Source organism: Neodiprion lecontei, chromosome 5, assembly GCF_021901455.1.
Source record: "Neodiprion lecontei isolate iyNeoLeco1 chromosome 5, iyNeoLeco1.1, whole genome shotgun sequence".
Taxonomy (NCBI): domain Eukaryota; kingdom Metazoa; phylum Arthropoda; class Insecta; order Hymenoptera; family Diprionidae; genus Neodiprion; species Neodiprion lecontei.
Genome location: NC_060264.1, coordinates 34,398,594 through 34,412,842, shown reverse-complemented (window position 1 = coordinate 34,412,842; position 14,249 = coordinate 34,398,594). Strand labels below are relative to the sequence as shown.

At 37.9% G+C, this 14,249-nt stretch overlaps 3 protein-coding genes across 4 annotated transcripts; 2 read left to right on the top strand and 1 right to left on the bottom strand.

The window, feature by feature from the left end:
* Nucleotides 1–628: 628 nt before the first annotated feature.
* On the top strand, nt 629–6,881 carry LOC107219710 (protein dispatched). The gene is made up of 9 exons (XM_015658027.2): nt 629–1,341; nt 1,846–1,983; nt 2,058–2,750; nt 2,832–3,219; nt 3,310–3,899; nt 3,983–4,546; nt 4,649–4,949; nt 5,032–5,332; nt 5,416–6,881. The coding sequence occupies exons 1-9, from the start codon at nt 1,204–1,206 to the stop codon at nt 5,771–5,773; spliced, it is 3,471 nt and encodes a 1,156-aa protein (XP_015513513.1). The 5' UTR covers nt 629–1,203; the 3' UTR covers nt 5,774–6,881.
* A 255-nt stretch (nt 6,882–7,136) lies between these two features.
* On the bottom strand, nt 7,137–13,182 carry LOC107219705 (targeting protein for Xklp2 homolog). Of its 2 annotated transcripts, none has more exons than XM_015658018.2 (7): nt 12,748–13,182; nt 12,492–12,579; nt 12,291–12,423; nt 12,132–12,227; nt 11,869–12,048; nt 8,100–8,258; nt 7,137–7,981 (listed from the first exon to the last, which is right to left on the bottom strand). In XM_015658018.2, the coding sequence occupies exons 1-7, from the start codon at nt 12,872–12,874 to the stop codon at nt 7,808–7,810; spliced, it is 957 nt and encodes a 318-aa protein (XP_015513504.1). In that variant the 5' UTR covers nt 12,875–13,182; the 3' UTR covers nt 7,137–7,807. The 2 variants fall into 2 exon arrangements, with proteins under 2 accessions (XP_015513504.1, XP_046597872.1); XM_046741916.1 differs by lacking the exons at nt 11,869–12,048; nt 12,132–12,227; nt 12,291–12,423; nt 12,492–12,579; nt 12,748–13,182 and adding exons at nt 8,346–8,525; nt 8,609–8,704; nt 8,768–8,900; nt 8,969–9,056; nt 9,225–9,835.
* Nucleotides 10,985–11,702, top strand: LOC124294789 (prefoldin subunit 2-like). Its single transcript, XM_046741917.1, has 3 exons — nt 10,985–11,207; nt 11,289–11,412; nt 11,495–11,702. The coding sequence occupies exons 1-3, from the start codon at nt 11,059–11,061 to the stop codon at nt 11,669–11,671; spliced, it is 450 nt and encodes a 149-aa protein (XP_046597873.1). The 5' UTR covers nt 10,985–11,058; the 3' UTR covers nt 11,672–11,702.
* Nucleotides 13,183–14,249: the final 1,067 nt, after the last annotated feature.

Sequence of the window (14,249 nt, the reverse complement as noted above, 5' to 3'; positions counted from 1 at the left end):
TGATATTTTTAGTTTTAAATTTATTTCTGATCTTTTATTGTCACGCTCGTAACGTTATAGCCCAGCAGCGCCTAAGCCGAAAAAACAAACTGCACAATTTTTTTGGGTTGAACTACAAAATGTAACCAATGTATTTGCGTCTATTTTTTCCGATAGTACCGTAAAAATAAACAAAATATTCGGTTTCCTGTAAAATGTAATTTTCTCAATAAAGATCGGACTTGTAGTTATATAGCCTTTACGACAAACCCTGTACCTTACTTTCCAATGTATTTAGTCTTTATAAAACTAATATGGAAGTGCAACCAAAAACTTCGAGTTTTAACGATCACTGCTGCAAAGCTATATTCAAACAGCGGATAATGAAGTATCAGAATTCCGAATTTTATTTTCGTTTACGTGTAAATACAAAAACGCGCAAACGAAAGTTGAAGGTATTTGTTATAATCGAGTTGCGCAAAAATGATTAAATTTGTCTACCGTTACCTCAAGTGCTTTATTACTGTTATGAAGTGGATTTTTGCAATTTCGTAGCCTGGTTTACTGCGCATTGTAGGACATCAGTGCGCGTGTCGATTTTTCCCAATTCTCCCAGCGTCTCAAAAGCCGGGACAACAGAGAGAAAAACGCGCATGCGTCCGTTAATCCCGACAGTAGCTTAATAGTAGAAATGACGCTTTAACCTCGAATTTATTGGTCTCTTTCAGTATAAACAAAACACTCATTCCACGCCTATATACAGTGTATAATCCAAATTTCAAATACAAATGTAAACTCGGGGGTCTTGACGGTCAAAAAATTAACCGCATCGGCAATGATAATAAAAATTACCAAATCTCTGCCTCTCTGGAAAGGTCGTCGCGATTATTGGAAATTCTCAGTGTACATCGCGAACGGTGTTTTAACTAATGTCCTGAACCCAGATATTAATTGTAATTAAGATTGCGTTGGCTTTGTTTTCTGCTAGAGCGCAACAATTGTTATATTTAAAATTAAGAAATCAAATTTTAACCGTATATTACAGACTGATGCCAAATTTCAATTGTCTTAATCTCAACGGCGTGCTATCGGTATTGTACCTACATATACACGATATTTGCTCAATTTTCCATTAGCCCTTTATTATATAGTGCGTAGAAAACTAAATAACAATAATATTAAACTTGAGGCGTAACTCAAAAGGAAATATTCTTACGTACAATCATGGAAATATGGTGGTTTTCCCGTGTCGTGGCTTATCATCCCTACGCTATTCTTGCCGCTGTTTTCGTCTTCTCTTCAACTTGTTTGATAGTCCCGTTAACTACTAAAAAATTCCCGGACTTTTCCGACCCGCAATTAGTAAGTATAACAAGTTCTTTTCCGGATAAATAATCAATCTCATCGCGTACGATTATTTATATAATCATTGATTATTTATATGTGTGGCCAAGCTTTCATATGCAACAGGGGAATCCCATGATTACAATTTCAATGCACTTTTTCTTGAACCATGAATAATGTATTTACTAGATTGCTTATATTATAGATTGATGAATGTATTCAAGATTTCATAATTTACTTTAAACCTTTTTCATTTTATAGAATGTAACTAGCCGGATTTCGTGCTTCATCGTTAGTTTTATGCTCATTCGCAATGGTCACGAATTCGAATTTCCAATTTTCATTTTTTTTTTGGTTGAATTGATAGTTTAATAAATAGACGGCATTTTTTTAAACATCAATCGCGCGGGAAATTACCTGGTCAGCAGTGCAATTTTCGTCAAGTATAAGTCATAGAAATTATGGTATATTTCAATAAATTCAGTAAATACTAGTTTATTAACATAATAATAAACTTCACAGGGTTTCGAAGCTCGAGGAACAGTCTTGGCATCGAGATTAACAACATGGCAAAATTTGATAGAAGCAATTAGGCCTCGAGGAAGTCTCATTGCAAACCCTCTGGAATATTATCATCATATTTTGCAATCAATGAGCCTAGTAAGTTATTACTATCTTATCATTGTTATTATTGATGCACGTGAAGAAGTAACAAAGTATTATTTTGTTAATAGAATGAAACTAGTTTGATGACTCACAACACAACTACCCAGATAACTGTGGATAAGAAGAATCGTAAAAAGGGTAAAAGAAAGGGTAAAAAATATGGGAAGAATAAAAAAAATACAGATACGGAGGAGCAAGGTGTGAAAAAAGACAAATGGACAGAGCTGATGGAGTTGAAAGAAAATCAGAGTTTCCGTTTGGAGAATCCAGAGACTATAAGGAATCACGCCCACTTTGATAGCGACGGTTTCTTTTGTAATTCCCCGACCGCAGCCTATGCTCGTATTGTCCTCAGATCTGTTTCTGGTACCGAGAACTTATGGTCTCTGGAAGGAATACTGGCTCAGTGTCACATTGACGCTGCGCTTCGCGCCAACAACGAATTTCCAGCCTTGTGTCAAATTCAACTCCAAAACCAGCACGGTGATACAGAAAAAAAATGCTGCCGAAGCTGGTCACCAGCAAACTACGTGGCTTTACTGTCGAACAGAACCTCTTGTCTGGGTGTTACAGAAAGTGATTTGAACAGAGTAAAACTCTTGCTGAATAGGTGTGCTCATTTTTATCACAACCTTCAGCTTACTCCAGACTGCGCTGACGACCCCGATTGCCGAAGGCATGTGACCCCCGATTGCTATTTGCACAATGCTCCGTATCATCTACTCTATTATCTTCTTGATACCGAGTTTATACCCTCTTACGTAAGTGTCTCGTCGTATACTTTTCCTTGAAAGTGCACTACTATTGGCATCTTTCACTGCGTCTTTCACTTTCATTTTCAGAATGGAACCACGTCACCTAAACTGAACACAACTCTAAATTCCGCCATGCTTTTCTTACCAATGGCTGCCAGTTCTGCCACTCTTGACTTTTATCGCGGACTAAACGAGGATGAATTAACTTACGGCAAATTCAAAGTACAGGGAATGCAGCTGGGGCTGAAGAGCACGCTCTTTGATCGCCTTTTGGTTTCAGATTCTTGTCTGCTTCTCGCAGGCTTCGCATTCGTCACAGTTTGCATATGGGCGTATACCAGCTCAATTATACTAACGGTAACAACCATACTTGCCGTTCTCTTCAGTCTGGGCATATCGTACGCCTTTTATACTCTCGTTCTCCGAATAAATTTCTTCCCATTCATGAATTTGCTGGCTATTGTTGTCGCTGTTGGTAAGAATTCTATCTCAAACGTCAAGCAATATTGTAACCTAAATGGGATTCTTCAGCCATTCAGATTGTAAATACACACAATGTTTTCAGGAATTGGGGCCGACGATGCCTTTATTTATTGCAAAGTATGGGAATGCGGGAAGCAGAAGAAATTGACTGGCGGCGGACTGGTCAGTCTGGTCCAAGAAACGATGAAGCATGCCGTTCCATCTATGCTGGTCACCTCACTGACTACAGCAGTTGCTTTCTTTGCATCTATAGTCAGCAACGTTACGGCCATAAATTGCTTCAGTTTATTTTCTGGAATGACCGTGATAGCCAATTTCCTTTTGATGGTGACCTGGTTACCGGCAAGCGTTGTTGTCTCCGAACACTGTCACCTCACCTTATTATCGCCAGCCAATTTCATTGTGAGGAAAATCTACCGCCCCCTCAGGCTTTTCCTTGGCAAAGTAGCCACTGATTTTGGCAAAGTACTTTCCAGAATCGCTATCGAGTTCAGATGGTTGTGGCTAGTGATTTGCGGATCCACAGCTGTTGCTGCCAGTCTAGTTGTCTTCCGATATCCAGGCCTACAGCTGCCAGATTCCCCTGATTTCCAACTGTTCGATAGTTCTCACCTCTTCGAAAAGTATGACTTGGTTTTCTCGCAACGCTTCTGGTTTGAAAAGCTAGAACTGGTAAGCAAATATCATGACATGATTTCAGTTTGTTTGAAAATTAACAACAAGTTTTATCTAACTATCAGTATTGCAATCCTCAGGGAGACGGCGGCGAAGTTTTGCCATTGAGATTTGTGTGGGGAGTGAAACCCGTGGATAATGGGAACTACTTGGATCCAGGAGCAAGAGGAACATTGGAATGGGATGAGACCTTTGACGTGTCGAGTAGGAAGTCGCAGCTCTGGCTGCTGCAATTCTGTCGTAGTCTCAGAATGCAGCCGTTTTATCGAAGTACTTTGGGTCCCTTACTCCCAAACTGCTTTATCGAATCGCTAAAGGCTTTCATGCAGCGGCGTTGTGTGGATCCCATAGATCTGCAAATAGATCGAGCCCCGTGCTGCGAGAACAGTACTTTTCCCTACTCGCCATCTGTCTTGGAACATTGCGCAGCTGAAGCAAACGCTGATTTATATCGCACACCCTCTTACCTTTGGGGAGGAGAATCTTCCACTTCGGCAGGACTGAAGTTCCTCAAAGAAGACGTACACCTCACTTTGAATAACACCCAACGGCCTCAACCCAAAATCAAGGCCCTGATCATAGAATACGACAGCAATTTCACGTACAGTCTCTCATTCACAGAAATGGATCAGTTTTACCGTCAGGTAAAGCTTAATCAAACTAGAAGTAAAAAGAAGAGAAAAATACTGAAACATGCGACGACAAGTATTGTCCGCTCATATTCTGGTATCATTATTTATTCACAGGTTGAAAGCTGGATGAAGGAGCAACTGCTGAAGGCACCATCCGGAATGCGAGGTGGTTGGTTCATCAGTAGACTAGAATTTTACGAACTTCAACGAACTCTTTACGAGGGTACGCTATGGGCTATGGGAGTATCGATGATCTTAGCATTGGTGGTGCTAGCGCTAGTCACGCTCAATATTCTGGTCAGTTTGTACGCGATTGTTGCAATTGGAGCGGCGATAGTTGTCACAGTCGCATATCTTATTCTGGCTGGGTGGAGGTTGAACGTTCTCGAAAGTGTTGCGGTGTCCACAGCAATTGGTGAACAAAACTTTAATCATCTCATTACGTTTTTGGAGCCAGTTTCCTTTTCCCCATTTTACCCTGAATTCTTTCCACGCAGGTCTCGCGGTTGACTTCAGTCTGCACTATAGCGTCAGCTACAGAGCTTCCACCTCCGAGGATAGAGTTGATCGGGTCAAAACAGCACTCGAGCAAATGGGAGGACCAACGCTCATGGCAGCTGTGACTAGTGGAGCTGCTGGCGCACTTATGCTTCCGTCGCAAGTCTTGGCTTACATACAAATCGGATTTTTTCTCGTCGTCGTAATGACTGTGAGCTGGATTTACGCTACCCTATTTCTCTGCCCAATTCTGGCTGTAATTGGACCGTCGCAAGGCTTTGCCCAGTACCAGTATCCGAGGTACGTGAATCTCGTCGGTGAAATCTGAAAAGGTGCGAGGTACTATCGAATTTCATCTTCTGGAGATAAAAATGTTTTTCCAGATTTTCGGCATCCTGGTTCCGTTCAAGGTTTCGTAAGGAGACAGAAGAGACTACGACTGGCGTCATGGGGAACCGTAAAGCCAAGGAACAGACCAGGAAACAAAACAGGGAGCGAGAGCGTGAACGGGAAAGGGAGCGCAAAAAAGGCCGAGGGATGCTGTCGGAATCTACACTTAGCACGTCGAGCACCGTTTGCCAGTTTCATTGTGGCGAGCTGGAAGTCCTTGCTGGGAGAGGACCGCCATCTTCATCGTTGCCACCTTCTCCATCCTCGACTCTGTTGTATCTCGAGCCTTCGCAATCGGGTCCCTCGACAGGTAGAAATAACAAGCGAAAACCGAACAACGAACTCGACTAAGAGGTGTATATGTGTCTTTCTGAATTCTGCAATCTTCTGCTGTTCAAATGGTAAGTAAATAAGAGTCTACCTAAAGTATTAAAGCTTACTGATGATTCAATGTCGTGAACGAATTGATGGACAGCTGATAAAAAAATTGGTGATTGTATCGTGTAATGCTAATTGTGTATACGTATGTGATGGTAAAGATGTTGCGGATAAAACATCGATGTACCTAACGGATAAATATAATTAATGTATCGAGTCTTTGTTGGCCGTGATCTCAAGGCTGAGGATATTAATATAAACAAGATTGTTGTTACACTGACTGTAGATTCAGGTGGGATTTTATTAATAGGTTGAAAGTTGAATCATTGTGAAAAATACAAACTCAAGTTGTAGACAACTTAAATCCAACTGAAAACTACTGGATTCTAGAGAAAACATCTGAATGACTTAAATTATAATAAGAATTACATATTCTTGGCCTGAAACAAATTTTTATGAAGTGAGATGTAGGTGCAGCTTAACGTTAAATTTTCCAAGTGTGTATATATGTGTATATATATGTGTATATATGTGTATATTATGTATATACATGCATATGCACAGAGATATGATATAACTTGAGTTATTACTACATGTTGTTATATGATCGTATGTATATATGTATACTATATTGATATTATTTTACTGCGACGTTACGTATACTTCGTAGATTATGGTGACGAGTCATTGCGAAAATCGCCAATACTTTTAAAACGACACTGTGAAGTAGTCCACTTATGTTCCTAATTTAAACGGTGTAACAAGCCATATGATATTGAAACGGGTATTCATACCTTAATAATACAATGTATTTTCAAAGGACTGGTGAATGTATTCTATATCAGTATTCAAGTAACACAATTTGCATGTGATGATGATAACGATTGCCTTTGATACAGTGACGTCTTACAGATCCTAGTTTAATTTTACCTCTTTTTAGATATTTCAAGAGAGCGTTATGCCTTCTCTGAATAAACTTATACCTCGTGAGAAATTTCATTTGTGATATAGCAGTGCTTTGAGAAGCCCTACAAACGTGTATCAAGTAAATATCATAACGATAAAGCTGTGTTAATTTAAACTATTGTATGCATCTCATACATATCAAACTTTTTAGTTTAGACATGATCCATTGGCACCTCATTTTCTACGCCGGTGATCGTTTTGTTTCTTAATTTTTACTCGAATGGTCCGCAAAGTATTATTAGTAGTAATATCATCGTGCAGAATATTTGGCAGTTATATTTCATTGCTTGGATATTATAGGTATTGTCTCTCTGAGAAGCTCAAAAACCATCGAGTTTAATTTATTTCATAATTATTTTTATACAGCTAGTATATACTATTCACTTATACATACATACTTTTATTGCTAGATAAGTATATGCTTATCAGTTTTGTAGATTTAAGTAGTAACAAAAATCGGCAATCCAGGCATAGATCAGTGGAGGAATTATTTACTGTGAAACTGTTTGATTATATATTTACTACCTAGATCTCGATGGCCCAGTAGGAACACAAAAAAGCAAAATCAACACGGAAAATTAACAGTATTACCACTTTTTTTTTTCGCTTTCTACACGTCGGGTAAACTACCTTAGTGTTTGTCATTCCGTTCGTAAAACCGTATACTCGTAATTAAATACCGGTCAATATATTGAAGAATCTTATTGAAGACAGGTTGAACGACAATAAAACTGGTTACCCTCAAATGTTTTATTTCGTTGTGCATAATTATTAAAAAATGACGACAATTTACCAAGTTATCGCTGATATTCTTGGAGGTATCTGTGGTTAACGAGTCACCAAAGAAGAATGCTAGGAAGAAGGTCGGTGACTTGTACAACTAAACGTTAATCTTACTGCTATGAAGAATTGATCCAAGATTTACGTAATATTTATTATTATTATATATTGTGATTAGACTAGGATATTAGGTACAGTAGTCTTTATTATTATGTTAATTACAAATAATTAATAATGCAAAGAAAAAAAATTGTAGAACAGTTAGCGTCGCTGTCGTTTAATTACGGCCGGAGTGATTGGCTCAGTCAGAGGACGCTTAGCTACCTGGGCTACTTGTACACTTTTAAAATATCGAATCGGCTGAGCTTTTGGCACCATTTTCTTCCTCATTTTTAGGATCTCTTCTTCCTCCCGCTTTTTCAGCGCAACTTCCTTCTTCAAATCACAAAATGCAAAGTAATGAACACATCTCTTTGAAATTCTGATTAGCAGTGTTTTTACTACTTTTTAGAAAAATCTTACCATGCAACAGTCGAATGATTTTTTGACTTACCAATTGTCTCAGCTCTGCTTCTAGCTGCTCCTTATTCTTCAAATAATTGTCAAAAATCTTTCTTTCTTTTGCTCTTTGTTCAGAATTGAGAATGGGCGTTGATGGCAGCATTAGAGGTTGCTTTGGCACTATCGGTTTGAAGGGAGGTCGCCGCAGGACCTTAACATATACGATTCAAACAGTACACCACAGTCAGTTTTCCTTTTGTGATTAGTATTTATAACTATGATTTCCCCTGACTGATACCTTAGGTGATCTTGCTCTGAATTTTGGCGGTGCTGAATCCGAGTTCTCTGTAGCACATTTATGTTTTAATTTGGAATTTATAGTCATGTCAGTTGTATTGGTGTTAATTGATATTTTTTGCAAGAATTTCGGAACTGGGTTAGCTCGAAATTTTCGCGCATCTTTTTCTGCTTGTAACACCTGAGAACGTACCCAAGACATACATGTCGGTTAATTTCCAACATCAAGAGTCGCTCCTTAAATTCAACATCTAGAATACATACCGTCTTAACACGCTCAATTTTTCGCTGCTGAAGCTGCTTGTTGCGCTCATCAAAGCTAAAGGGTTGCATCTTTATACCGGTTTTCTGTTTATCGAGCTGTGCAATAGAAGAAACATCGAACTTTACCATTTTTGGATTAAGTATGTAATCTTAACTTACATTTGGTGCAGCCTGAGGCTTGCTATTCACCCTCCATGGGAAAGGCTCGAGACCTTGAACGCGAAATGGGGTGCTTGTGATAATTTTTTCCTGTTCTTTGGTGGGATTCTTCAGCCCTATCTTTTCTAACGGTCTAAAAAAAATGAGCATATAGCTATGATACATTTTCGAATTCATGTTTTATCAAACTTTTCATCTCACCTTATAAAATCGTCCGAAACGTCATTGGGCAGTGTCTGATAATGTTTATTAGTCAGTTGCTTCGATGAAAGATCTTGATTTCTGCGATCTACGTTTTAGTAAATATAAGATAAAAAGTATAAGATTTAACGTCATATAATAGCAGAATTTATAGTTTACACGGGAAAATAAAACATTGATTATATTATTATTTGTTTATGTAACAGCTGTACTGAAAAATATCGTTGTAGCTCAAACTAGGCACAACCATGGTTACCAAAAAATGAATCCTTTGCCTCTGGGATGTTATCAGCAAAGGAGATATACTGCGGTGACTCGATAGAGTCGTAAGTGCTTGCAAATAGAGAAAAGTGGGTATCGCTTGACGAAGCCATAACTTCCATAGTCTTGAAATTTTGTTTCACAAAGAAACAGCTAAATGAGTACTGTTAAAATCAATGATTGATCACTGCAATAACGAATTGATCGATAAAATTGATTTTTGGCAATACTCTTATAATTTCATGGAATTATTCGGTTGAACAGAATATACTGAGCGAAATTATGAGTACACTATTACAGGATAGGTTCACTATTAAAGAATACAATATTAGGTGCTGATGATGGTGAGGTTTCAGTAGTACTAAATTTGAAATATAACTGATGCTGGTCACTTCAACACAGACAATGGATTTCAAAGTGTTTGCCTTCCATCAAGTCTGGACAAAAGGTCGTAGACTTTGCAGAGGGAACCAGAGACAATAACAAATGTTTATGGTTTGGTGTATGTGACACATGTATTTAAATGAGTCAACAGGTACATACATCGTATACTTATGGGTACACTACTAAAAGTGTGATTAATATTTATTTGAAAGCTTACTGAAAATAGTACAAATGCCTACAATAAAACGGCTAAATTGAACCCTAATAAAAGCAGTGACGACCGAGCCACACGCAATATACATACGATAATTTACAAGATTTTTGGTACGAAAAATTTCTGATCATCCTACTCTGAAACAGTACAAAACCGAATTTAAAACACCAGAAACAATTAGAGTTAGAAACTGTGAAGAGCATTCAATGGGTTGTGAAAGAAACCGCATTGATTGTATATCTTGCTGAAACAGTTTGTGCTACAACTTTTTGGTGGACATTTCAAAATGACTTCGAAATAAGAAAAAAGGTATGAGTGTAATGATTATGGGACAATTGAATTTTTTCATGAACTAAATTACAATGTTCAGTATCTATAATAATCATATGTGGCATAATATAGGGTATGGAAATTAATAATACGGATTTTTTCTCATTTATTATTAGCTCACATTTTTGAGCTAATAAATTTTTCATAAAATGATTTGCTGGAGTTTTCTTTATTCATAACATGGATAACAATTGGGTAGTAGAGATGGTAAGCCCATATATGTGTGACCATGCGCGTTCACGTATCTGGGATCATATCAGTAGTTTCACTTTTCACATTTCCCGCCATCCAAGTATTCTGATTGGTTGACTAAACTTTTGAAACTAATTAGAATGCTTGGAAATGTGAAAAGTGAAATTACAATCGAACCGAAGTTCCCTATGGGTCTAAGCCCGAAATAACGATCCTATTTGATAAGTTGGCCCACGCTGTCTAGGCAGTGGCAAAGGTACTAAACTTGGCCTCAAAGCGCTTGCTCTACAAAAAAATTTGGAGTGTAGTGTAAACGTATTCATGGTGTAAGAATACAGGGTGTACTCTTGTGCATCTAACGCTGCTACGGCCCCCACTAACGTCATTTACATTCAACTACAATTGTGTGACGTCACGTGGGAGCTTATTACGTGATTTTGTTACTGCGCATCTCTGTTTATAGCACTCCTTACATAACTCGCACCATAGTTCCAATTGTCATCAAAGAATCACGCATGCGCCAGACAATCGGACAGTATCAGTTGAAGTCAAGTTCAAATGGTAAGCGAGAAATCTTAGATATCGATGTGTCGTGAAAAAGTCGTTGCTTCAACCGAGAGGGGTCGTCCGCACCGTGATCCTCCATTATTATTTGAAGTGTTCAGAGAGCTGAGTAACGCTGAAAAATCGCGTGAACGAATCTTCAAATATGGCGAGTGACAAGAAAGCTGGAAAATCCTCGATCAGAGGTGGAAAATCCAACGAAGAAATATTCGCCGGTTTTCAAACTCTGCGTAACGAGCAGAGGGTGATGGCGAATAAGCTGTCAGAAATGGAAATGGAGATGAATGAGCATAAGTACGAGTCAACTATTTTTGACATAACCTAATAAACGCAGATTTATTCCCTGAATATTAATTCGACAGAGCATTATTTCAGGATCGTTATCGACACTTTGAAAAATGTCGATCCCTCCCGAAAATGCTACAGAATGATCGGCGGCATTTTGTGTGAACGTACAGTCCAGGAAATCACGCCAACGTTAATATCCAACAAAGAGCAGGTTAGGTCGCCACCGCGTAGCGATAAAAGACATTGGATAAAGGAAAAATAATAGCTTTACTGAAATTCCTTGTATTTTTCAGTTAGCCAAGGTGATAGATACACTGAACGAGCAGCTCGCAAAGAAGGGGCATGAAATAAACGAGTATAAAGAAAAACACAACATAAGAATTCGTGGTCAGGATGAACTGCAACAACCGGAAGATGACTCGAAACAAGCCAAGAGAAATGCAATAGTTGTTAACCCAATCGAAGTCTGATGCTAATAAATATATTCTGATCTTAACATAACTTCCCATACCGTTCTTTTCTGAACTCAACGTGTATTATTATTTTTTATTGGATATAAAGAAAGAGAAAAATCTAATACCTTAACATATGCGATTCAAACAGTACACCACAGTCAGTTTTCCTTTTGTGATTATTATTTATAACTATGATTTCCCCTGACTGATACCTTAGGTGATCTTGCTCTGAATTTTGGCGGTGCTGAATCCGAGTTCTCTGTAGCACATTTATGTTTTAATTTGGAATTTATAGTCATGTCAGTTGTATTGGTGTTAATTGATATTTTTTGCAAGAATTTCGGAACTGGGTTAGCTCGAAATTTTCGCGCATCTTTTTCTGCTTGTAACACCTGAGAACGTACCCAAGACATACATGTCGGTTAATTTCCAACATCAAGAGTCGCTCCTTAAATTCAACATCTAGAATACATACCGTCTTAACACGCTCAATTTTTCGCTGCTGAAGCTGCTTGTTGCGCTCATCAAAGCTAAAGGGTTGCATCTTTATACCGGTTTTCTGTTTATCGAGCTGTGCAATAGAAGAAACATCGAACTTTACCATTTTTGGATTAAGTATGTAATCTTAACTTACATTTGGTGCAGCCTGAGGCTTGCTATTCACCCTCCATGGGAAAGGCTCGAGACCTTGAACGCGAAATGGGGTGCTTGTGATAATTTTTTCCTGTTCTTTGGTGGGATTCTTCAGCCCTATCTTTTCTAACGGTCTAAAACAAAAGAGCATATAGCTATGATACATTTTCGAATTCATGTTTTATCAAACTTTTCATCTCACCTTATAAAATCGTCCGAAACGTCATTGGGCAGTGTCTGATAATGTTTATTAGTCAGTTGCTTCGATGAAAGATCTTGATTTCTGCGATCTACGTTTTAGTAAATATAAGATAAAAAGTATAAGATTTAACATCACATAATAGCAGAATTTATAGTTTACACGGGAAAATAAAACATTGATTATATTATTATTTGTTTATGTAACAGCTGTACTGAAAAATATCGTTGTAGCTCAAACTAGGCACAACCATGGTTACCAAAAAATGAATCCTTTGCCTCTGGGATGTTATCAGCAAAGGAGATATACTGCGGTGACTCGATAGAGTCGTAAGTGCTTGCAAATAGAGAAAAGTGGGTATCGCTTGACGAAGCCATAACTTCCATAGTCTTGAAATTTTGTTTCACAAAGAAACAGCTAAATGAGTACTGTTAAAATCAATGATTGATCACTGCAATAACGAGTTGATCGATAAAATTGATTTTTGGCAATACTCTTATAATTTCATGGAATTATTCGGTTGAACAGAATATACTGAGCGAAATTATGAGTACACTATTACAGGATAGGTTCACTATTAAAGAATACAATATTAGGTGCTGATGATGGTGAGGTTTCAGTAGTACTAAATTTGAAATATAACTGATGCTGGTCACTTCAACACAGACAATGGATTTCAAAGTGTTTGCCTTCCATCAAGTCTGGACAAAAGGTCGTAGACTTTGCAGTGGAAACCACAGACAATAACAAATGTTTATGGTTTGGTGTATGTACACATGTATTCAAATGAGTCAACAGGTACATACATCGTATACTTATGGGTACACTACTAAAAGTGTGATTAATATTTATTTGAAAGCTTACTGAAAATAGTACAAATGCCTACAATAAAACGGCTAAATTGAACCCTAATAAAAGCAGTGACGATCGAGCCACACGCAATATACATACGATAATTTACAAGATTTTTGGTACGAAAAATTTCTGATCATCCTACTCTGAAACAGTACAAAACCGAATTTAAAACACCAGAAACAATTAGAGTTAGAAACTGTGAAGAGCATTCAATGGGTTGTGAAAGAAACCGCATTGATTGTATATCTTGCTGAAACAGTTTGTGCTACAACTTTTTGGTGGACATTTCAAAATGACTTCGAAATAAGAAAAAAGGTATGTGTGTAATGATTATGGAACAATTGAATTTTTTCATGAACTAAATTACAATGTTCAGTATCTATAATAATCATATGTGGCATAATATAGGGTATGGAAATTAATAATACGGATTTTTTCTCATTTATTATTAGCTCACATTTTTGAGCTAATAAATTTTTCATAAAATGATTTGCTGGGGTTTTCTTTATTGATAACATGGATAACAATTGGGTAGTAGAGATGGTAAGCCCATATATGTGTGACCATGCGCGTTCACGTATCTGGGATCATGTCAGTAGTTTCACTTTACACATTTCCCGCCATCCAAGCATTCTGATTGGTTGACTAAACTTTTGAAACTAATTAGAATGCTTGGAAACGTGACAAGTGAAATTACAATCGAACCGAAGTTCCCTATGGGTCTAAGCCCGAAATAACGATCCTATTTGATAAGTTGGCCCACGCTGTCTAGGCAGTGGCAAAGGTACTAAACTTGGCCTCAATGCGCTTGCTCTACAAAAAATTTGGAGTGTAGTGTAAACGTATTCATGGTGTAAGTATACAGGGTGTACTCTTGTGCATCTATCGCTGCTAAGGCCCCCACTA

What these genes read in the sequence shown, in the direction of transcription:
- LOC107219710 (XM_015658027.2), top strand. Translation starts at nt 1,204, where the DNA reads ATGGAAATATGGTGGTTTTCCCGTGTCGTGGCTTATCATCCCTACGCT. An exon ending in TTTTGCAATCAATGAGCCTA is followed by an intron (nt 1,984 to 2,057) that starts GTAAGTTATTAC and finishes TTTTGTTAATAG; the next exon opens with AATGAAACTAGTTTGATGAC. An exon ending in GGTTTGAAAAGCTAGAACTG is followed by an intron (nt 3,900 to 3,982) that starts GTAAGCAAATAT and finishes TGCAATCCTCAG; the next exon opens with GGAGACGGCGGCGAAGTTTT.
- LOC124294789 (XM_046741917.1), top strand. Translation starts at nt 11,059, where the DNA reads ATGGCGAGTGACAAGAAAGCTGGAAAATCCTCGATCAGAGGTGGAAAA. An exon ending in ATGGAGATGAATGAGCATAA is followed by an intron (nt 11,208 to 11,288) that starts GTACGAGTCAAC and finishes GCATTATTTCAG; the next exon opens with GATCGTTATCGACACTTTGA. An exon ending in TAATATCCAACAAAGAGCAG is followed by an intron (nt 11,413 to 11,494) that starts GTTAGGTCGCCA and finishes TGTATTTTTCAG; the next exon opens with TTAGCCAAGGTGATAGATAC.
- LOC107219705 (XM_015658018.2), bottom strand. Translation starts at nt 12,874, where the DNA reads ATGGAAGTTATGGCTTCGTCAAGCGATACCCACTTTTCTCTATTTGCA. An exon ending in AAATTGAGCGTGTTAAGACG is followed by an intron (nt 12,049 to 12,131) that starts GTATGTATTCTA and finishes GTACGTTCTCAG; the next exon opens with GTGTTACAAGCAGAAAAAGA. An exon ending in TCAGAGCAAGATCACCTAAG is followed by an intron (nt 8,259 to 11,868) that starts GTATCAGTCAGG and finishes GTATATGTTAAG; the next exon opens with GTCCTGCGGCGACCTCCCTT.